The sequence below is a fragment of the Pezoporus flaviventris genome, unplaced genomic scaffold (genome assembly GCF_033815535.1).
Source record: "Pezoporus flaviventris isolate CSIRO_AGI_PZ_B2104156 unplaced genomic scaffold, CSIRO_AGI_Pfla_v1 ptg000045l, whole genome shotgun sequence".
Taxonomy (NCBI): domain Eukaryota; kingdom Metazoa; phylum Chordata; class Aves; order Psittaciformes; family Psittacidae; genus Pezoporus; species Pezoporus flaviventris.
Genome location: NW_026892593.1, coordinates 6,896,483 through 6,920,871, shown reverse-complemented (window position 1 = coordinate 6,920,871; position 24,389 = coordinate 6,896,483). Strand labels below are relative to the sequence as shown.

The window sequence follows — 24,389 nt, the reverse complement described above, 5'->3', positions numbered from 1 at the left end:
CTGTCTTAGTTTGGCCCAAAGATGGCTTTAGTAATGTCCTGCTAGCATGTTTTTCCCAGCAGTAATGCCACACTACTCCTGTGGAAAGAGAAGAAGGATGGGTGAAGGTATACCACTAGCTTATATATGCCAGGGTGTAAACTGCTTTCTTTTCTTGCTGTCTGCAGCAAGACTTATCTAAAAGACTCCTAGATAAAGGTTTATTTCATGCTGAGAAATCTCAGAATGAAAGTCTTCCAGGATCAGGACTAGGAAATAATGTCTACATGAACAGTACTGGTACTTGGCACTTGCTACTCTGCTTTGTGTCATGGCTTTCCAAAGGGTCTATGGCAAGAACATAGGGGTGGTTATATGAATGCTTCTTTCAGGGCAGCTTTCTGGGTAACCATCTGACACATACTGTGTCCTCATGTCTCTTCACTGGTGATTTACAGACAAATAACACAAGTTGACTCAGTACCAATATTCTTTCATTTTAATCCTCTCCGTCAGGAAGACCATTTTATGATCTCCGAGCCTTTGCCCATCTCTCTAGTATTGAACCACTGAACTCCATTTGCCATTTGCTGCATGATTAATCTGTGTACTGTGCTGTGACTCCACAACTGAACAAAGCAAGAAATTGTTACTTCAGAATATATTCTGTAGGAATGCATTCAAGAGCACCTATGCTTAGTTTATTTCCCTTTCCTTGATACTGGAGCGCTTTGTCCTTTTAAATCAGTCTGGTCTGAGGTGGCATGATATAGTTGTCTTTAGGATGGTCATTTTTTAAAGGTAGATATTCACATACGACTGGTGCTTCCCTTGGAGCTGATACAAAAAAACAGTGTCTGGGGAACTCCCTTACTGTAGAAACCTGAAAGTCAGACATCTATGCCCTAGGATCTCATCACAGTAAATGGAGAGAAATAGATGTCGTACTAATGTAAGCACCTAAGTTAGCCCAGTGAACATACTATTTAGAGGTGACAATTTCTTCTCAGTAACAATAAAGGCAGCCAAAGAGGACAAAGTCAGACACCTATGTTTGTCTAGTGGTAGGGCAAACAACCACCCTCCAAATCTCCTGGGAAAATAATTCATTGATTGCATTAAGTCCTTTTCTGGCTTCTCCAAGTATATGTATTCCTCTATAATAATCACTATTCTCTGGTAGGCCAAATGTTATCATGCATTCCATCCCTCTCCTCCCCACCACGACTTTTTATTAAATTTGAAATGCTTAATTCTTCTGAATTAATTTTCTGCTTCTACCATATTATCAAGAATGCTGTTAAAACAAACTATATATTTTAAGTTGCAAGCAGTGATTTAGCATTGGTTTCTCTTTTTCTCAATACTTCAGGGAGCTTTCAATAAGATACATCACTGATTTTAGTGAGAGCAGCAGCTGCTCCTCAATACCTTTTTATTTCCTCTTTTGAAACTTTTCTTCTGCAGTGCACAGCTGGGATAAAAAAAATCAGTTAAAGTTGATGTACCTAGATATGCTTAACTACGTTACAGGGTATTAGCTGTACCCACAATTAAACTGTTGTAAAAAACACAGGTTCTATCCAGAAATCTGTCCGCTAATGCAGCAACATTTAGGTACTTCAATATGATTAAAAGCTAGGAAAGTCTCACCACTAAATACCCGAGATTAAAAGTCCTCCAGAGAATCCAGTACTTAGTAGGGTCTTAGGCTTTTTTCCTATGGATTACGCATTTTGCGTACTACTTGCTGCTTAGAATGTCTGCATTTTTTCTATTTTTGCCCTAGAAGAATGTTATCATATCTTGGGAACATGACTAAGGCTAATACATTTTTGCATTTCAAAGAAAAGAAAATTCCTTAACCAGACTATGACAAGTTGATGATGCAACTGGCAAAATTACTATCAAATATTAATCACTATTAACATAGCTTTCTGTTTTCCCTTCATTTAGTGCAACCTAACAGGCTGCTAGCTATTGAATTTACTGCACACTGCAGTAACTAGAACAATGTAAAAAATATATATATATAAAAAAAGATATTCAATAGGAAAAATACTTGGTTTTCACTATTGTAGCTATCAGAAAAAAAAGTAGATAAGCTTCAATACCAACCATAATATAGTTATTCATTAAGAAGCATTCTATTGCTCTGCATTACTCTCCACAGTAATTTGAAATAGCAGTATTACAGCAGTACTGCAACAGGCCAATCTTCCGGTGTCCTTACATTCATCAGCATTTGCAATAGATTTTCAAAATAAAGCCCACACATTTTTCCTACAGAATGGGCCCAGGTGGATTATTGTAAATGTATTGTGAATTGGAAAGAGGTGTTTGGAGTGTTCCTGCGTCTGGGGTCTTCAGGCTCCAGTCAGTAAGTGCCCCTGCCTGTAGTCTGTTCCTGTGGTAAGCAGCCAGGCAGAGCACTTCCCCACGCTGAACAACAGCTTAGCAGGGCTCTTCAGGATCACTCCCAGGAAATACCCGGAAAAGCACTACCTAGTTTGAGTAGTGACGAGAGAAAAATGCAAGAAAGTGGACAGTGCGTACCTCTTTCCATCTGTCACAGTCTCAGAGTGCATTCTGTTTACATAGCCTGTTTTTCGTACCTTCACTTTATCGGTTGGCCTGCAGAGCATTTCAAAAGCATAACAAACACTTCTTTTGCTTCGTTTTGGCTGCATTTAAGGTGCTCTTACTTTATTGCCAGCTATGTAATTTGCATATGTGTGTGCCTGTGCATGTTCACGTGGATTATAACTTACTGTAGGATCTTTGCCAGCCATTTTGCACTCTTCAACCTTGTTTGCTGATGCTGGCCAGAAAATCTGTGAGGAAAGAAATATCTTTTAAGTAACATAATTATTATATAATGTAAGCAAAACATTTTGCTGCCAAATTTAAACTAGTAAATTAATAATCTGACATCTTTCATACTTTGATTATAAGGACAAAAAGAATTTTCATTGATAAATGAAAACAACTTTCCGTCTTAGCATACAGTAATCAAAATAAAGCCACAGGTCTTTGGCTGATATAAATAAAGTTTGCTGCATATTTTTAGCATAATTTATTTAGACTTCTTTCTTCTAAGTAAGAGAGATGTTTTCAGTATTATTGCCTAATTCATTGCCTAAACTATTGTCCGGTTTTACTTTTTTATTTTTACTGAACTAAAAATTATTCACACTAGAAACCAGAACAAAATATTGCAAGAAGGGCTCTTATAACAATTTGTTGGCTTTAACACCAAAGGTCTGGATAGATTATGAACAAACCTGATAGAAATCTTGAGATTTCAGGCTGATTTCTTTCAGACTGTTTTCTAACAAACACCTCAATGCCTGAATGTTTATCTCATTTATATTCAAACTCTAAAGATTTTGAACTTCTTCCATTATTTATTTTGATTTTGAAATAGAAGACATCCATTAGAAATCTCTCCCTAGAAATTTAGTAGGTGACAGAGTCTGATAACTATTAGCCTTAGGATAACATAAATAATAATGATAGAAGATCTCTGTGTGTATATATATATATATATATATATAGATACATACATATAGAGAGAGTTGTAGGAATGCATGCATATGTATAGAGGCATAAGATCAGCAAAATGAAACTGTTATGAAAATAAATAAACAAATGGAAGAACATGTGGAATTGCAGAGATTAATTCTGAGCCTAATACTGGGTGATCACATCCACTGCCAGAAAATTTTGTGTGTTTTTGCTTTCTGTGCTTTCTGTTGACTTTTTCTTTGTTCTTCTTTTCCCATGTTGAAATGCTTTGCAGCTTTATACCGCAGAATATATGTCATGCAACAAAGGCCTTTCTACCTAACCAAACTCTGCACAGAATTAATTAAAACCATCCTGCTAAGGGAAGGCTGGAGTGTGCCATGCAGGAGCACAGCAGCTTACAGGTAAGGGTGCCTGTATCACTGGTGGTGAGATGGGAATTAGCAAAAAGGTCACACAAGCTCTTTAAGATTAGAAAAGGTGGCCCCATTTCAGAGGAAGTTTTCTGTACCATTAGGAGGTGGAAGGGTTCATGCCATCACACAAGAGGCATTGAATTTAAATGTGTAAGTTAGAGTTAGCCTCCCTGGACTGCCTGCACAATCAATTCAGATAGGCATATCCAGAGGGTGATTCAGAGCAAAGCCTAATTTAACTGCGCTTAATCATGCTGTAGCAGGGCCTCTCTCTCTCTTCTGACACATTAAAAGCCTTGCCTCTTAAGGAAAGCATTTATCTTCACTGCTGCAAGCTGGATATCTCTGCCCCTCAGTACTCCTGAGGTATAGTAATAAAGCCCATAGATTAAAGGATCAGATGAATTTGGTAGAACAAGGCCTTTAAGGCACACTTTAAGGCAGTGCTGTAGCTGTGATAATCTCAAGATACGCAAGGCAAAGTCTGTAGAGAGGTAATAACTTAACAGTCAGACTTCTGAGCACACAAGTTCTTCTGCAGGCCACCTATTTTAAAAGCAGAGAAGCTGGAATTGAACTGGCTCTGGAGACAACACAGGAATCTGTGAAAGTAGTTTAATTTGATTAGTTTCATACACAGGTTGCCTACTACAGTCTGGGGAGGTGGGACACAGACAGTCCTTAGAAAATGGCATCTTGGTAAGTGAGAGAAGGAGCTACAAAACAGGCAGTGTTGAAAAGGAGATGTGGGTCATAATGTCCAAAGAACCCCAGACAGGAGGTGTCTCAACTACTGAACTGAAGGCCTAGGGATGACACAGACACAACAAAAGATTGGAGAACAGTTTGGTGATCAGGCTGCAGAGTACAAAACAATAATAAATATAGTCCAAGGTTAAAGGCAACTCTGTCCCTGTTGGTTTTTTGACCTGCAGCCTGAAATGGTATCTTGTTCTTCCTTACAGTCTTCGTTAGAAGCGCATCTCTGAATTTTCTTAAATCTTGGAGAGCTGCAGAAACCATCAACCCTTACAATTTTCCTTATGAGGCCAACCCATGCTGAACATCACTTCAAAACGAATAAACAGGTGTTTTTAAACAGTGTTTGAGGAGCAGCCATGCTAATAGCTTGTTCATCTTGCATTAAACATAAAACAAGGACTGGTCTGGACTTTTGCCTGTTGCAAAAGCATGAAATACACATTCTTTGTCTTCAGAAGAAAGGCATGTAGTGAAGCAACCTTGGGTAAAAATAGATCTCAAACTTACACTGAGAGGGTCCTGGCTTATATTATTAATATTCAATGACAGAATATGATCTTTGCTGCCCACGTAGATCCGATCCTGATCTTCATCCATGAATAATATCCTGTAATCCAGGGGACTGTGGGATATTCTGTGATATTCAGAGGTCTTAGTTTCTTGCAGCTCTGAAATAGTAAAGGAAACAAATTAGTAAAAAAATTTAGTTGATTTACTATCATTGCAACTGCATTTAATTCTAAATAAAGGCATTTTTGAACACAAGTGGGGTCAATAACAGAAGAAAAACTCTCATCAAACACTTGGTAATAATATGATAGTTGAGTTAGAACGAATTTTCCTTTTCCAGTTTGAGTGTAATTCTTTTATGCATTAAGTAGCTAGACCTATCTCATAAAAATCAGGCATTGCTCTTATTCATTCATCTAATTAATTCTTATGGTAATGGATATAATTATTTACACCTCTGGCTTTTAAGGAAGATCATATATTAAATTAACCAATGTGCTTAGTACGCTTTAAAGTTTATGACAGCAAAAATCCACAAGATCAATGAAAGCTACAAAAGAACAGTTTACTTTCTTTCCCTAACAGGGGGCTTCACTAGGAATAGCTTTATTCAAGGTCAATTTTATTTTCCTTATTTTAGTTCTTCATCACCATGCATGGCTTATTTAAAAGAAAAAATAATAATGTATTCAGTGAAGCTTAAGTGTGTCCATTTATTCAGTTGTTCACAAATGGGATTTGGACCAAACTATCAGAACTGTAGAAATAGTTCTATATTTCTACCTAAAAATTTCTTCAATGAAGAGAAGTAAAAAACATTCTTTGATGTCAGTGCAGGATAGGACTATGACAGGAAAAGCACAAGCATCTGCAATGTAAGTATTACTTGCTGCCCATGAGAAAGCTCAGCCTTCCTGTCTTTCCTTGGCCAATATGTTTTGGCCCCCACTCAGATACTTTTCGTTTCAGTAATAACAGAGGGGATATTTCTCAAAAGCTGAGAACAGAAAAATAAAACATTAATGATCAATTTGTCTTTATTTAAATATTTAACATATAATTTTGCTTTCTTACCTCATAAACATTTTTATTGGATTGTTTTTCCTGTGACTCTAAAAGCGTGGCAAATACACAGTACATATGAAAACAAAGCCTCGCTAGAGTGTTTATTCATAAATCTAAGAACTGAATCCATATCCCTTTTGCAAACTGTTTGTCTGGGACCATACTTGTAACTGTTACTAAAACCCAGTTTTTGCTTAAAGCAAAGTTCTTGTTCATTAGTTCTCTAAGAAAACAGTAGATGTCTTATCCAAAATTAGTTATCTAAACCTTTTAGATGACTAGATTAATGTGGGCTAATGTTATTTTGGAAAACAAAACTCTCAAAGCAAAAATAGTTCTGGATATGTGCTCTTTTATAATAATAAAAAAATAGTGCCTAAAGTATGCACTTTCTGCAAAACACATTTAGCTGGAAGCATAATTTACTTGGAGAGCAATTTTTGACAAGATGTAGACAACATAAAGACAAAGCCTGCAGTCTTGGGACTTAAACCTTTCTACTAAAGCTCTAATGATGAAAATAACACATCAGAATATAATTTGCATAGATAAATATGGTACAAAGCTCTAATTAATTATTATAATGATTGTTAAATAGTTTTATCGAAAGATAGAAAATATCTTTGGTTCATGAAAGATATGTATTTTTGATTCACTTAGGTGCCTATGTGCATTTACTTATGGTAAAATTAAAAAAAAACCAACCCACAAATAATACTTCTATTTCATAAGAGAAGGCTGCTTGGAGACCTCAGAGCAGCTTCCAGTATCTGAAGGGGGCTTATAAGGATGCTGGGGAGGGACTCTTCATTAGGGACTGTAGTGACAGGACAAGGGGTAATGGATTAAAACTTAAACAGGGGAAGTTCAGATTGGATGTAAGGAAGAAGTTCTTCCCTGTTAGGGTGGTGAGGCACTGGAATGGGGTGCCCAAGGAAGCTGTGAATGCTCCATCCCTGGCAGGGTTCAAGGCCAGGCTGGACTCAGTCTTGGGTGTCATGGTTTAGTGTGAGGTCTCTGGGCCCATGGCAAGGGGGTTGGAACTAGGTGATCTTAAGATCCTTTCCAACCCTAACTATTCTATGATTCTGTATGTCCCTCAACAGAAGATGAACACACAAGCAAGATTTACAGTCTGCACCTAAGCGCTTCAACTCACTAAATGTAGATGAAAATTGTCCACATCACCTCTAGAAGTCTTTCTTCAGTGCTTGAAAAATCAATTGCTTTACTTTATTAAAAAAAAACAATCCTCCCTGTAAGCTTTTACCTAGAGTTTTTAAAGGCACCAGGGAGACTCAGCAGCACAGTGCCATTAAAATGCAATCCTTTTGCCTGCTCTGAAATTCTCAGACTGACCTTTGATTAGAAGCCTGAGAAGCTAGTGCTCTTCCCTTTTCCTGGTGGCCTTATTAACTTTGTTGTAATATTTGGCAGCTAGAAGGTAAACTGAACCTTCTCATAATTGTATATTTGATGTACAAGGAAAGCACAGATAAACTGTAAGAGGCAGCAGTTTCCTGCACAACACCAAGTAAATGTGAGCATAGTGATTGCACAGAGTAATGCCCCTCCTTACTGCTTCAGTGACTGACAAATGACAATGAATAACCTATCAAAAAAGATGATCAAGATCATGATGATTCTATTTAAGCAAGAGAGAAAAATAGCATAAGATATGTGATTTCCACACCTTTATTAAAAACCATTATTTTCTGATATTAGTAATCTCTTTGCAATGGTATTATGGTTTCTAAGTCACCTGAATAGTAATACGTCTCCTTCAAGCTGCTGAGGAGAATACCTTATGACATGTCACTAGACTATGGAAACTCAATGCCATCCACAAGGGGAAAGAAAGTCCTGAAACAAATACTCTCATACAGATTTATTAGTTTTATTTCTTTTGGTGCTGAAGCTTCTGGCTTATTAGCCTCTTAGGGCTACTCAAGCAAGTGGAGAGGGGATATCTAACTGATCAAATTTTCTTTTCATTTAACAAAATTTACCACACAATCATCCAAGAAAATTGTATTTTTTAAAGACTTACAATCTGGGCGCTGTTACTTGGAAAAAGTGGTGTCTGGAAATATGCTGTAAGATATTCCACATTCCTTTTCATCTCCAAAATGTTGTGTAAAAAAATGATTCAAACATTTCCTGACCTTCAAGGCAAATTCTAATCCATGTTCTGGGAATTTAACCAAATACTCAAAGCACTAAAATCTCCATGGAGAATGATGTTGCGGACAGCTCTCTTTGAATATTAACATTCTTGTTTGACAATAAAACAAAAGATTACAATATAATCCACATGCAAATAACTCATTCTTAATGATACAAGAACAATCTTTGTTCACCCTTTTTTCATCAGTCAGTGAATTTAGTTTTGGCTTTCCTCAATTATAAAGCCAATACCATCTTGATCCATAGCATCAGTAATCTGATCTAGAGGACATGTTGTATACCTCTTGTCCCTGTTAATGAAAAAATAAGAGCTACAGTGAACTCTCTCCCCAGAACTATTATTATTAATGACCTGCACATTTTGGAGATGCCAATGACTGGGAGTTTTCTCCATTCACAGTGTACAGCTGACAATCAGGCAGTTTAACACCTACTCTTTAATTATCCTTCTAATTCACCACAAAAAAGTTAATGAAAGTATTATTTTTAAAAAGTTGTGCTCCTGAAGGAGAAATAACACAGTATTTGTGTAATATCTATAATTAAGCCTTTGTAACACTTCAAGCTCATTGTGTTGCCCTTGACAAAACAAATTACAGCTACCAGAGACTGGAAACCTAGGAAGGTGAAAATATCTCACACACCCTGTTATACACATATTATCCAACCTGCACAAGGATATATGAACTGTATCTACCCATCAGGTTCTCTGAATGTTTTATTTAATCACTGAACATCAACCTTTCATCACTCCTTAATTCAAATTCCCTGGTGTCACAATGCTGAAAACACAGCCTGACTTTCCTAACATAAGCAATATAATAATACCTAATATTAAGAACCTAATATAAGTGACTTCTTCAGTAGACATCTTATACTAATATGGATATTTGACGCACATGTCATTTAAACTAATACAATTTTTAGCAGGACCTTTCCAAAACATTTTCTATTTGCAGACCCACACAACCACTTGTTACTGGAAAGTTCAACATAATCTGCTTTACCTTGCAGGGTTTGGTAAGCTACAGCCATGCTATGCAAGCATCCCCAGCACGAGTTCAAAGCACCGAGTTTGTCCACTGATAAGCTGTGGATACATGAGAGAGTGCACAGTTGTCTCTGCACTACACCATCACTGGGTTCCCAGCTTAGCAGGGCTTCTTTGAGCAAATCTAGAATGCTCTGTCAAGCTTTTAATTTATGATCCCCTGTGGTAATGTACAAGAGATAATATATTTTCCTCCTCTTTCCTACTGGCATAAGGATTCATCCTCACAAGGTTGTTTATGAAGTTCAGATCAGAAGCAGAGATTTGGTGTATGTGCCTCAAAAAAAGCAGGGAGTAAAACATATTTATAAAGCATCCAGTTTCACACGCAGCACCACAGTGACGGGGACAAACATAGCTTTCCATAAAGATGGGCTACCTCTCCCCAGAGAACTTCTGCTGCCCAAATTGGTATGGATTTTATGTAGCCTTAGTGATTTGGAAGTCAGCAATATAATGCTGTTTTATTTTATTTCCCCATGGGGTATGGGATGCACCAACAACAGGCCTTGTGTACATATAGCAGTAGGCTTGACATTAGCTTCTAGCTAAGGAGGCGGTAAGACTCTCTTAAGCCTCATTAAGCCTTCAGTTTGTGCCAAGAGATAAGCCAGTCCATGCCAAATGTAAAACTGCAATGTAAAATCTCACCTTCTAGGAACTGGAATGAAACCGGTATTCTTTTTTTCTTCTTTTTTTTCCCCCCAGAAATAATGATGCTTTTGCTTACAGCATCAGATGGAACTGGCTCCCTTTTACTCAAGAGGTCACTTTTGAACGGTGAAAAAATAATCTGCATACATAAATTTTGTGAGACACTGTACATAATGTCGGTAGCATTGACAGAAATGGTTGCACCTTAAAAAAAAATATGAGTAGAATCAGAGATACCTGCAAAGTTGCAAAAAATCATTTAAAAAACTGCTTCAGCCAGAAAAAAGCTCTATTTTATTTTAGTTTAAATATTTTCCCTTCTACTTCGCATTGACTAACTTCTCTGTTTTGTACCCTATTACTAGAAATGACTGGAAAAGATCTAGTTAAAAGATACCAGATTTTGTAAGAGTCTAATGATTTTAATTATTGTTTCTTTGGCCTTATTTCTGATTTTTCAGTGTAAAGACATGCATTATTTTTATAGTTTGAATAGGACCTGTGGACAAATTATGCTATTTATAATACTTCTTTCAAATCTATGAGGATACAATCATAGAATCACAGAATGGCTAGGGTTGGAAAGGACCTTAAGATCTTCTAGATACAATGTGACTGTTTAATTTTATATATGGAAAGAGAACAAGGAAAGTCTGAATATTTCCTTTCAAACCTTCAGAAAGAGCCACCTTTGCACTGCCAATATTCCTTTTCTTTGAAGAAATCTGTATTGATTCCTTCTACTTAAGGGGGTTAGATAAAAGAGTTGTTAAAGCATTTTTCCACTGCTCATGCAGTGTTCAAACTAAAACTCAATCCTCAGCCAGTTCACAAGTGAAGCTGATTATAAATGGGTATGCAGACATTTGGCCAAAGAGCCATAGGCAGCCAGATGTGCTACTAGTGAGTCCCTCGTGTGCCTTAACCACATGGGGCCCAAAAGCTCATGTGGACCTTTGACCTTTTCTTTATCTCTTTATCTCTTCTGCACGCATGAGAAGTCTTCGCACTTTTCTTTAATGCTGTTACAATGAAATTTGGCTTTTTGTATAAGATAACAGGTTTATAAGGACTGGAAATCACAGATGTGCACACTTGCAACCTTCTGAATCTGTTTGAAAGGGGTTTAATTGCGTTTTTACTAAAAAAAATGTTAAAGAGAGGGGAGAAAATAGATTTACAAGTGCTCATAAAATCACAGGCTAACTAATTAACAAGATCATTTTGAGGATAGGTGAAGGGGAGTTCAGACAGTACAGGCTGAAAAAGGAGCCCTCTTTGCTCAGAGCTAAAATGTATAATTTGCTAGAAGGAAATTTAATTGCTGTATTTGGAATAAGAGTAAATAACACGGAAATGTCAATGATATCTAAATAGGATCTGGTTTAAATATACACCTTGAACACTTATTGGTATATTTGCTGAATTAGTTGAAAATGGAATTTAAACAGTGCTGGATTGAGTGCAGTCTTTTATAAATAGAAATAATGGCACCAAGGTGAAGTCTTTGGAGAATCAGGCCCTGAGGTAGCTCTAGCATGTCTGAAGAACAATCTTTCACCTTCAGCAGCTCAACATACACATTAGGAGCAATAAAACACTCAATAGCTCTTTGTGAAGGGGACCGTGTTGATATGAAAAGACATACCAGTTAACAGTTGACCTTAAGCAGAGCATTCACATATGCCAGTTAGACGAGTCTTTTTTAACAATTCACAAGACACACAGAGGTCCTAAAATCCTGGTACTTTGTAGACTTCAAAAAGATCGCAATGGAGTATTAACTGGCTTTTGATCTTAGGGCTTTTTAAAAGTTGTATTGCAAGAGGAATCACTCATGAACAGAGTGTGTGTCATTAAAATTACCAAAAACTATGAGAGATTTTTTCATCTTTGATTGCTAATTTGAAGAAAAAAGGAGGGGAAGATCCACTGAGGTGTGGGCAGCTGCCATTTCTGTGCAGAAGGAATGGGCTTTCTAAGCAAAGACAAACACACAATGGGAGAAAGTCACTTTTGTGTGGCAAAATGTATTAAGATGGCTCCATGGCACATTCATCAACACGACATACCCCACAAGGTTAAGTGCATTTTCACTGAAGCTTTACATCATGGAGAACAGACACTATTCAATGTTGATTCTTTTTTACTCGCAAAGATACTGTCATGATGAAATCATACCACATTCCACAGTAGAAGCCCCACTCCAAAACAGAGGAAAAATATGTCAACTTTTTCCAAACTGCAGTTGCACAGCTATCCAGAGTCTTGCCAAATATTCCAGTATTGAGATTCCTTCACTGAGAATTATGCAAGACCACCCACACCCTCCAGCCAGCCAGTCTCGCTAGGCTGTAGACACTTACAGACATCACTTTCAGATTACTCTTTCACTTGCCTCACTGTAAACCTGGAATGTCTATATAGGTATTTCAATAAAAACATTGAAAAGTTGGTTTCTTATTTTTTTAATAAGTAGCGTGCAGTTATAATTTTATTGGTCATCAACTTTATTCCTTTTTATAATTGCAGTTTGAGAGTTTTATTTGAGAAGACATCACAAATACTGTACAGAAATTTCCAGAAGTTACCTGATTTTTCAAATTCTATCTTATTTATTTCTGCCCATTTTTGACCTGTCCAGGTTTTTGGTCCCAAACCCAGAGAAATACCTTTTGCAAGCATGGGAAGACATAAAGACAGGCCAGCTGGGTTTAAGGTTACTGCAGCTGAGTTAGCCATGTCAGATGGAAGCCAGTCTCCTCCGTGTCTTGTGTATAAAGAGCTTGTGTATGACAGACCTGCAGCATGCAAACTGCTCTCCAAGAGTTGGTAAGCTGCATACTTCGAAGTCTGCACTGTTAAGCAGAGTTTGCCCTTTTGTTTCTTCCCAAAAGACATGGAAAAGATCCTTGCCACATTGCCTAAGACTGCACAAACTCAAACCATCTCACCCTCTAGCCTGGGTGCACACAGTGGCTTTGCCATTGGCACTCAGGATGGATTTGGTTTCCAGATGCAGGAGTGAGAAGCTTTTGATTACCACGTATGACATTTTTGAGACAGAGTAAGAAAAAACACCACTCACATGGAGAAGTCAGACAAATTTCACATAATTTTACTTCTTCTGGGAGCAGTGTATCTTTTCATCATAATCTCTTGTGTTTTCTCTCATACTTCTCTTTCCACTGGACAAGCAATTACGTCATGGGTGGAATGGCTGTGCTTCCTCCTGCAGTGGTTAGTCTCACAAAGGAATGTTCCAAGTAGCTATCAGATTCACTGCCCAGCTGAAGCCCTGACTGTATGCAGACACTAAAGCTCTTTGATCCAAATTTAAAGAAAGTTATGAGAAACGAAAGAAAGTGCATTATTGTAATTGTCTGTCTGAAAACTAAATTAAAACTGAAGCTAGTGCTGCTCTCCAAGTCAGAACTGGGCAACAACATGAGACTTCAGATTTGTTCCCCCAGTTCATTCATCTTCATCCTGTTTGTTACTAGTGGGTTGACCTCTGGGTGTAGAGCAAGGTCTGAGTGGACTTCTCATTAGTTTTGTATCTCATTCAGGCTGTTATTTTTGTGATAAAAAAGCAAACCTTTTTAGGCTTAGGTTTGAATACCTGACTGCTCCCCACATGTTAATGTGACAGATGTTGTCAGCTGGGATGTTTTTGAATATTGGGGAGCAAGGGAGAGTATAAGTAAGGTTGAGTGAAAGGAAGGTTATTTCACTGCTAGAGTTGTCTTTGCAAGTTCATCTTTCACTTTCAGTGTTAAAAGTGTAATCTCTAGGCTTACTGAGGTAGCCTGTAGACAGTGAAGAAATAATCTGCCCTTTGCAGAACTGACAGAGGCAGCTGCTCTCCAAATGTGCAGTTTTGAGGTGTTAATACATTTTCATTGATGTACTGACAACTGGGCCTCTGAACTCTAATGAAGAACTACCAAATGTTGCAAAATAATCAATACCTTAAATATCAAAGTATGATAGCAGTCTCTTAACTTCTTTTCTGACCAAAAGAGCTCTTCACATCAACGCACATGCAGTCTTTCTTCTTCTCTCCTAGCATACGGTTGCTAAGCTGCCAAATTACTCTTGTTGGCAGAGCTAATAAAAACTCATTGAGAAAACACAGTTCAATCACTGCAATATTTCATTATGGTTTCTTTAATAAAGTAAGAACCCACTTCACTGTGGCGTGGCAGAGGAACTCTTTTCATTATATTTCTTTCTCTCCTTCAAAGAGTAACCTCCCCAGAGATTCAGACAATCTCTGTATGTCTAGGATTGGCATTACTGCCCTTGCTGCAGTAATCCTTGCCTTTATTGATGTTACGAACTTCAGCTGCAATTTTAGCCATGCCACTATGATCTCCTTAAAACATATTGGCCCTTTCTTTGGCAGTCCCTTTTCACCCCTACTCTGTATAAAAAATGGCAACTTTGTATATGAAGGCTTGGTTTCAGTTTCATTAATGTTATCATTTTAATCAAATTAGGATTAACTATCAGGCATAAAGAGATCCAGCTAAATCCCAGTGCTTAGCTTTTCTTTATTCTTCAGTAAAATAATGTAAAATTTACCCAGCTATGAGCTGAAGAAGGCCTGGAGAGCAGTATTTCATACGCAAAAGAATTTAATTAGTAAATTCATTTCAGTGGACTGGTGAATTAACAGGTAGCGCTTTTACACACAGACAATTCTGAATGCAGAGAGATGCTCGTAAAAGCATTTTTGCTATGGCAAAAACAAGGAAACAGCTATGTAGCAATGGTGGGTACAGCATACTACTAGGGAAACTACTGCTTCCTTTTTATAGTGTCTTTTGTTTTCTATCAGTATCAGTATGGCATCAATGGTATACACATACCTGGTGTCTATACACTCTTGTCTATGTACGAGATATTCATCTCTATATACCAAGCCCAGAAAGTTAGAAAGTTCTGCTTTTCATCTGGGAAGGATAAAAGAAACATTTATTCTCACTCCACTATGTGAGAAAACAAAGCAGCCAGGGGTCAACAAATGATGGCATCCCCCCTTCAGTGAACCTTCAATGAACCCCTAGTCCAACATGATGCCAGAAGGGTCATTATATTGGAGATAAGAAACTTTACCAAAAGAGACAGCCACACTTGATTCCACTGTTCTATCATAACTGTATTTCTCCAAATCTCCTCTTGGTATTTCTACTTCAAGAACAGAAATATTAGAATAGTAAAATACTTCTCCACAACATTCTTCATTCCTTTTCCTATAGTTCTTTCTTTTTCTCTATGGTTAAATTACCCTGTGTAGCCTAATTTGGGTTCTTTGATTAAATTGATTCTGCATCCAGGAGGCCACCCAGCCTTTTGCATTGACAGGAAACAAGCTGATTTCTAAATGTGGGTGTTTGGGATTCCTTCTGAAGCCTTCTGGTTTGTGAGAAGAGAGAAGGTCAAGCCTATCCTTAAATGTTTTCCTGTTTTTTTTCCCTTGAAATACATTTCTCTGGTATATTAAATGAAGTAGCTCCCATCAGGGAAATAGCCTTGTGGTTTCATCAGATTGCACATTAAGGGTTGGGTTTTTTTCTTTTCAAATTACTGTAATGTCACAACTTGCTTCCCTGGACACAGGGTTTGGCTCTGTCCCCAGGAGGACTTCAGAGGATGGACGCAACAGCAGCACTGTTTGTGCTGCTGAACGCCTAGGACTGTTTTGAATACTTTTAATATTAAATTAATTAAGACTTAGGGTTTTTTTTTTTAAGTCAACTTCAAAACAAAAATACGTCCAAGCATGCGTGCAGTGAAAATGATTTTATTAAGCTTACTTTATTTCTGTATGGATCTGGAAGCTGGAAGTGGATCTATGACTGATAGGTGTCATTTATGAGATGTGGCTGCCGTCAATGCTGGCTCAAAGGGAGCAGGAGTGGTGTGCACAAGTCCCGCAGGGAGATGTGTTTGGTGCGTAGCATGCTTGCTGTTTAAACACACAGAATGTTACCGTATTTCACTCTTTTTCACACCATGAAGACTGACACAAAGACTGAATTTAGGACACATTCCAGAGCTGCATGCTACCATCAGTCTTCAAGTGATCACCAGCTGGTATTTGGGTGCACAATAAAAGCTGTGTTTAGTGGGCTGAGCACAGCCTGGTGGATTAGAGTCCACTCAAGTCTAAATCCTACTCTGCTGGTATTTTGCTCTTTGACATGTCACATAAACTCTCTTGAGTTATATATGCAAAGTGGAAGTAACAATTTGGCAATTTATTTGACTGGGTTGTTCTGGGGCTGCACTTGGTAATGTACAGAAAAAAGCCTTTGAAATTAAAATGAAAAGGCTGGAAGAATTTATTTCAAGTGTGTTTCACATGCAAAAAGAGATTTTTGTTTGTTTGTTTGAAGTCCAGAGCCTTCAGACTTAATAAACTCAGCCAAAACTCTGGTTTGGATTTCAGAGATAACTTTTATGCTTTTCTGTTTAGATTTCATCTGAATGGGAAGACATTTAAATAAATAAACCTTCTGCAGTCACTCACTCTGTGTTTAAATCAGACTTGCCTTATTTATTCAGCAGGATGGCCATTTAGTATTTGGCCAAAAGAAGGAAAAAAAGTATAAGAATTCCCCCTCTTGCATTTCCACAGATATAAAAAAATAGATAAAACCTACTTGTTTATATTCAACTCTCAGTTATAAAACATCTCATGATTACTGCTTTTAGATAATGGTAGGCTCTAACAGGAGTGAGCTATTGGTTCATTTGAATGTGCTGAAGATCTGCAAAGAGAAAAAATAAGGTAACTCATTGCTTCCAGGTAAAAGAAGAGTCAAGAAGAGTAATGTACGCTGATAATCAAAGTCCTATATGGACATGTTCAGCATAGAAACAATATGTTCAAGGGAGGATGGACTAGAAGAGCAGTCCTAAACTGAAGGTTATTTAGGTTGCTGACAGAGTGGCATGCTGCAGGTATAGGAAGAAAGTGGTAGCGGACAGTATGGGATAGAAATCAACCACAGTCAACCACTTAATCTTCATAGCAAACTACTAATTGTAGCAGAGGAAGATGCAAGTGTCATCATTATGTAACTCCGTTTCCTTGATCCTGAAATAAAATCAAAGTTGTGCTAACTTTAAAGGCAAAATTCATAGACTATGTTCTTTGCGTATGCCCTGTACTCATTTTGGAAGCAAAAGTAAAATAACATGGCTATTCATTTAAAGCATAATGTACAAATATCTAGAACAAAGGAGATTTGTTTCATGATCAGAACAGGGAACTTAAGTCAGAACTCTTGGGCACCTGCTCTCTGACCTTCAGCAAATCTCTCACCCTCCATTTATGTCATTTAACCATCTGCTATATGTTTATAACAACACATACCTGTCTTTCAGAATTACTATCAAGTTCAGCTAATGTATGTTTGCTAAAAAAATACAAAGAATGGCATTTTTATGTTCAAGGTATTAGTCTAATTCATGTTCCTGATACCATTTAGGCTTATTGCATAATACATTTAAATTATTCCATTATATAGGTACACATGCTTTAGTGTTTGTGTTGTATAAAGTAATTCCACTTTATGCACAATCCATTTCAGCTCCTTTAAATAGATAATGTCATGAATTCTATTGTAGTGGAAAGGAAATCTCTACTACATGGTTGTGATAGAGCAAATAGAGACAGTTCTGAATAGCTTTTAAGCAGAATTTGTTTAACTAGAGGCATGTAAACTTCACTGAATTTGCCCACAAGGAGGAATGCCAAAGACTGACCTTTTGAACTCTTAATTTGAATGCAAAATATTTTTAACAGGTTTAAGTCTTTTAGCTGGTGTTTATTTAATAGGTCTTTCACTATTATGTGTGACATATTTTGACTAGTTCCATTTAACAGCTTCACCTTCATAGCATTTCACAGTATACTTCAACTGTTTATCAGTTATGAAAAACTGAAAAGAATTGTGATAACTTTTAACTTTGTTAAACTGATCTCTCATAGCTGCTCCTCTTCCTTGTCTCTGCTTACTATTCAGTGCTGAGTTATTGGGTGGTTTACTGACAATGAAAGTAAAGCTTGGGTCCCCTCCATAAGATACATATTGAGTGTAGAATAAATAATTTCAACTTATTTGCATGCCTTTTTTGGTGGCAATCTATTGTAAAGCCTAAGTATTACTCACTGAAGACACTACAATCTAGAGATACTTATCTTTATCATTTGTACTGCAGAAGTTATAAAATCTTTCTTACTAAAACTCTTTCTATAAGACTGTAATTAGCTGGAGAATTGCTACATTTTACACAGCCCTGGGTTTTATGATCACTGACCAGTAGTCTGCTGATCTATTTTACCGTTGAATTGCTCCAAATATTCCACTCTCAACACCGATAAAATCAACAGAGAACCAGTGGCGCAAAATATATTTAAAGCATTAGGAATCAATTCTTATCTCTTCAACCGTTAGAAATGCAGTCTCCAAATTTATCAAATTTACCAGCTGACTGCAACTAAAATTCCAGAACTTCCTGAAATATAAGCTCAGGGTGAGAAATGACCTAGAAGTTCAGATGTTTGGGCTCTACTCCTGGTATTAATATTGAGCTAGAGTGCAGACAATCATTCTCAGAAATGTGAATCTCAGCTTTGCAATATCTGCCAGACACTTTCTGGTACAGCAACCATAAGGCAGAACTGAGGAAGAGCACAAGTACCAAGCCACTTGCAGAAATATTTCAGGCATTAGCTTTCTGCCATTTTTTTTAAGGCTACAACAGGCCATTTGGTGCAGATTGGTGAAGTCTGACCATGAATATCCGGCTCAGCAAAGAATTTAGGGAGAGAAATGATTTTGCTCTGCATGCCAATAAACCTTAGGCAGTCACTTCCTCTGCCAACCTAAGGCAATGAAAAACACTGTGCAGGGCATGCTTAGTAGTACAGCTTTCGTCAAGGGAAATGTGTGAATATGAGCTAGGCTGGATTTTCCTGAATTAATAGTCTAAACATAGGCTCTTAATTCCCACCTAGATGCCAGTTTAGGTGTATAACTGGTGTATTGAGTATGTGCCTTGCTATTCTTCCTTTCTATACTTCACTTACCCTTCTCTAACTTTGGGCATGTCACAATTATCGTCATCTCTTCTATGGGTAAACTCAGTACAGCAATGTCACTTTATATTCCAGAGTAGGTCTACCAAAAGAATTCACCAATACCTGTTGATTTCATAGCAAAGAAAACATTTTGGAGTCTGATGAAACTAATTATTATTATTATTATTATTATTATTATTATTATTATTCCTTTTGGTTCTTCATCCTGTTTTACATGCACCACATTGAATATCATGCAGGTACAATATTGGTAAGATCACATGCCTAATCCCTAAATCTAATCACAGGAAGATAAGTGGGCTGTCCTGGACTTGTCACTGCCTGTCAGATGACCCATCACTTTATCACATCAAATCAGCGCATGGTAGTCCAGAAACAGAACAACATAGAAATGATTAATGATTTACAACCTGTAAGATAAAGAACACATGAAATTCATCCATCAGTGTTTCTCACACTGAATGACATGGTCACAAGTCTTACACTGCCAGAAAATACATACTCTTCAGGCTTGAAACGTGACAAAACAATGAGTGCAGTGTATTTTTTAGGGTTGGGTACGAGAAAAGGGAAACCTTAACAGTCAATGAGTATTCTGAGGAGAACCATTCTGCTGAAGGAGGGAGAAATAAAGTGATTGTTCTCAGGTGTTTTCTGAGATTCTGGAAAGGACAGTGACACAAGAACCTAACTCATCCATGCTGACAGAATTTTATTTTCTGTCAATAATTTCAACCTTTTTCTGCAGGTTCCTGTTTTGTTTTGTTTTTCTCTAGTGATTAGAAAAGAAGACTGGATGTCTAACTCAGACTAAATATTTAACATTTAGATGACAAGACTAGAAGTAGGCGAGCTTCCTCAATATGGTAAAAATACACCTGTTATTTACTCACCTGGTACCTCAAGGGACAAGTGTAACAGTAACAGTAAAAAAAAAAAAAAGTCTGAAAATGGTTAACTAAAGGTTTTGGGCTCTTTTCAATGACTGGCTTTGAACCACTGAAATAAAAAATATCTGATTCTTTATAAATATGCTGAACTCAAATGTAATTGCATCAAAAACCTCCAAGCAGAACAAAACTCACAGAGACAGGAGTGTAATAAATTAACTTGTTGGATTTATCGTCTTAGAAAGCAAGTGACACATAAGGAGAGGAAGGAAGGGAAGACAATAACATATCTGCAGTTTGAATACATTTACATTAATTTCCTGTTAACATTGAATGCCACCTAATATCCCCTGGCCCCGCACACACTATGCCAATGCAAACCAAAGGCCCTAAACCCACCATTTATAGAAGCAATCAGAATGTGATTTTTCATAGATGCAAAAAAATAATCACATGAATAAATATTTGGAAGTCCACCCAGGCTGCATTTTACCAGTATTTTGCTGCTGCTCCCACAGAGCACTGTGCAGATTATATAATTTACATATTTTTTTTTCTCCATCAGCCTGCTATCCCTTCTCCACCTCTCTAACACAGCAAATAACTATGCCTTTCACTGTGCACATCAACTCAGATAAGAAGCAGTCCAGGTCCAAATGTGAACTGTAGAATACTTCCAAACATTGGTTAACATTTCTTTTTCAAAAAGATAAAATGCAGTTGTTAAAGAACAATTTTGTGCAGTGCATTGGCCCTCGATTTATTAGCACATTGTAAATATTCCGCTTCAAGTAACATTAAAAATCTGTTCAGTTGTTCAAATATATTTTAAATATCTGATAAGGTTATTTATAACTACTGTATTAGTTTAATTAAAATCAGATCTATCAATTACATTAATTAATAGTGGTAGAGTGTGGAAGTGTGCCTAACAAGTGAATACAGAATGTAATTTGTTTGAACTGTTTTTTATGCTGTAATGATACTGTTACTCAGGAAACATTAGTACTTGGCTATATTTAATTGAACAAAGGAAACTGTGTCAATAGCCTTGGGAAAAACATTCTAATCAGAAATGAGCAAGTATTTAAACAAGGTTGCCTCTACTGAAAAAGAAAAAATGGGAAAGGCATAAAATAACTGCTGACGATTTAGATATGAGGACATAAAAACGTGCATTACCATTCTGGAATAGACAAAGTATTAAAATATTCCCAGAATCTTGTCTCTTTTGCTGTACGTCTGTCGTGGTTTAAACCCAGTCAGTTAACTTGTTCACTCACTCCCCCCTGCTTCTTTCCCTCCTCCTACTCCGGAGGGACGGAGAGGAGAATCGAAAAGAATGCAACTCCCACGGGTTGAGATAAGAACAGTTTAGTAACTAAGGTATAACACAAATCACTACTGCTACCACCAATAATAACAATGATAAAGGAAATAACAAGGGAAGAAAATACAACACCTCACCACCAGCCAACCGATAACTCGCCCCCCCCAGCCCGACCAAGCTCTGACCGATACCTCCTCCAACCCTGCAGTCTACCAGCCCTTCCGGCTAACTCCCAGTTACATCCTGGGCATGACGTGCTGTGGTATGGAATACCTCTTTGGCTAACTTGGGTCAGGTGTCCTGTCTCTGCTTCCTCCCAGCTTCCCCTCCTCTCTGGCAGAGCATGAGGCTCACAAAGTCCTTGGCCAAACCAAAACATCATTGTTATCAGCTCTGTTCCCAGGCTGAAAGTCAAAACACAGCACTGCACCAGCTACCAGGAAGGAGAAAAATGACTGCTACTGCTGAACCCAGGACAATGTCAAGGTAAAAAGCACTTAATTATTGTGGATGCATATGTCAGAATACCACACTGTGATAAGGGACATGTTATTTCTGATTCCATTTCATGACACAGGAGATGATGCTCCTAAATCTTTAGTCTCAGTTTGCAAATTCATTAAGTCGACATATATTTGCCTGTGTCTTGCCTCTAAAATTACAGTGAGTAGCTGCTGAAAGCCAATGGACCTGGCTTTTAGTTGGCATTACCCAGCCTCTTCTTATGGGAAAAACCTGTATTTCTGATGACAAGGATCTTTTAGATTAATTTAGTTCAGCTACTGGCCAGCTGCATAACTGTGGGTGCATCATTTCTCCTTCTGGCCTTGGTCTGTCTTGTTTATTTAGATTACAAACTCCTCAACATGGGGTCACAGACAGGTTCTGAACCTCTGTGCAGAAGGGCATGAACAGCGTATTTCATAATCTCAGTTTGTTGTAATATCAATGCAATACTGGCTTAAAAAATTTGGGAGCGTGCTCATTCAATAATGAATGTTCTTTTATAAGTAGCTTTTAAACAGTGCTTTTGACTGAAAGATTTTGAACAGTGTCAGAGCAATATTCTTACTAGAAACTTCAGGTTGCCTCCTGTCTGCTTCACTTTGTTGGGAGATACAGGATAAATATGCTATCATTGCTATAGAGTCACTCAACCACATTAACAACTCAAACCAAAGCCAAATCCTCTGTGGCTGTTAGCATTATAAACAATCTAAGTATAATTTTGTGGAGCAAAGAAACATGCAGGAAAGTGATATGTGACAATTACCCTTGAATATTAAACAAGGCCTGTCAGTGGAAGGTCAAAACTACTTTGTATTGCATCACAAACACACAGCCCTAGCTCAGGACTCCCTTTAAATTACAACAGAAGTGCAAATGTTATAGGAGGAGGAAAAGCACAGGCATTCTCCCAGAACCTTTTGTTTCCTTCACCCTTTCTGATTCAGTGAATATATAAGCAATTAAGAGGGGTCTCAGGAGGTCCATCTTAAGAATTTTAGGTTATCTAAAGGTAGGGACGTGGCTTGCACTACTCTTTCTTTTCCATTAATAGAGTCAAATCCCAAGACGTGAGTTTGTTCATACACTGATCAGGCAGGCTGTATAAACCCATAAAGTCTGCTGCATGCATCTTGTTTGAAGTACTGAATTTAGGAACCCAGTTTTTAGAAGCTATGGATGTTCTCGCTGAGAAACTAAAACCAGAGGGTTAAACAGAGCAGAGGAGTAGCTCAGATTCTCTGAAGCTCCCTCTGAAGGAATATGCCCTGATTTATTGAGTTGAAACAGCCTTGAAGAGGTGAGGTTCTAACTCCAATTAAAAATAATTCTGAGTTTACTTGATCTGCACAAGGGCACACCTAATGGTGTCAATTCCCTACCAGATCTCAGAACAACTGGAAAGTATACCTCCTTGTAGAAAAGAGCATGGACATTTTTCCAAACACCAGGCCCATAGGTCAGTGGTTATATATTTTTTCTTGCACATATTTTAGACTACTGCAATGTCATGCATGTCTTTTAGAGGTATCATTAGCAACACGAGAGTAACAACTTGTAACCTTAATTAACAAAACTTTCATTTCTTTTAAGACCTTCCAAAGAGATTAAACACTTTCAGAGCTGATCTAGCCTCTGTAGATCTTTACCCCTGCACTAACCTCTTCTGCAGTTAGTGGGAATCACAAGGTTCTACTGAAAGATTAGTGGCTGTATCTTCTATAGGACAAAGCTAAGAGGTTGAAATAGAACAGGAACTTCTAAAGAACTCAAACAAGCTGCAAGAAGAAAATAGGGGCAGATTTTCATCTGCTACAGTTGTAATATGGTCTACTTCAGTAAAATATTAAGCAATGAAGAGTCCATTAGGACTTCTCAGGAATGCAAGCTAACAATCTTTAAATGATCTGTTGGACCAACTTTTAATTTCAGATTAAAAAAAAGTGAAGAAAGAGGATGTATCAGAGAAAAGAAAGAAAACAAGCAAGGAAATGACAATATTTGGTTTAGTTATTACAAACAGCAATAGTGATGTCAGTCTTTTAAAATACATGGCAAATACTGAAAGATAGTTAAATTTTAGCTGGAAGATGTAAATAAACACTGGGCTACCACAATTATGTATTGCTATTCCAGCATAGGAAATAATCAACAAGCAATAAGAGGGTTATGGAGATAAAGGGGGGAAAGAGAGACCAAGAAGAGGAGAAAATACTGAAATACTTCTAGAAATAAGATTTCCAGTAAAGCTGAAAATTGGTTTGCATGCTGTTTTCCTCCTCCTGCCTCAATGCAGTCTTGCTTGGATGCATTTAAGAACAGCCATTTTCAAGAGGACTTCTCAGTAAAGGAAAGGAAGGATGGTGGAAGGATATTTCTCATACATTTAAGA

The 24,389-nt window shown here is 37.4% G+C and overlaps 1 protein-coding gene across 1 annotated transcript in view; it reads right to left on the bottom strand.

Moving 5' to 3' along the window:
• The window catches only part of SEMA3C (semaphorin 3C), a 122,843-nt gene that overhangs the window by 47,079 nt on the left and 51,375 nt on the right, over positions 1–24,389 (bottom strand). Inside the window, exons 3-4 of the mRNA XM_061467313.1 lie at positions 5,193–5,353; positions 2,751–2,813 (exon numbers count right to left, since the gene is read on the bottom strand). Of these exons, the coding sequence (XP_061323297.1) occupies positions 2,751–2,813; positions 5,193–5,353 (224 nt within the window). The remainder of the gene's footprint in view (positions 1–2,750; positions 2,814–5,192; positions 5,354–24,389) is intronic.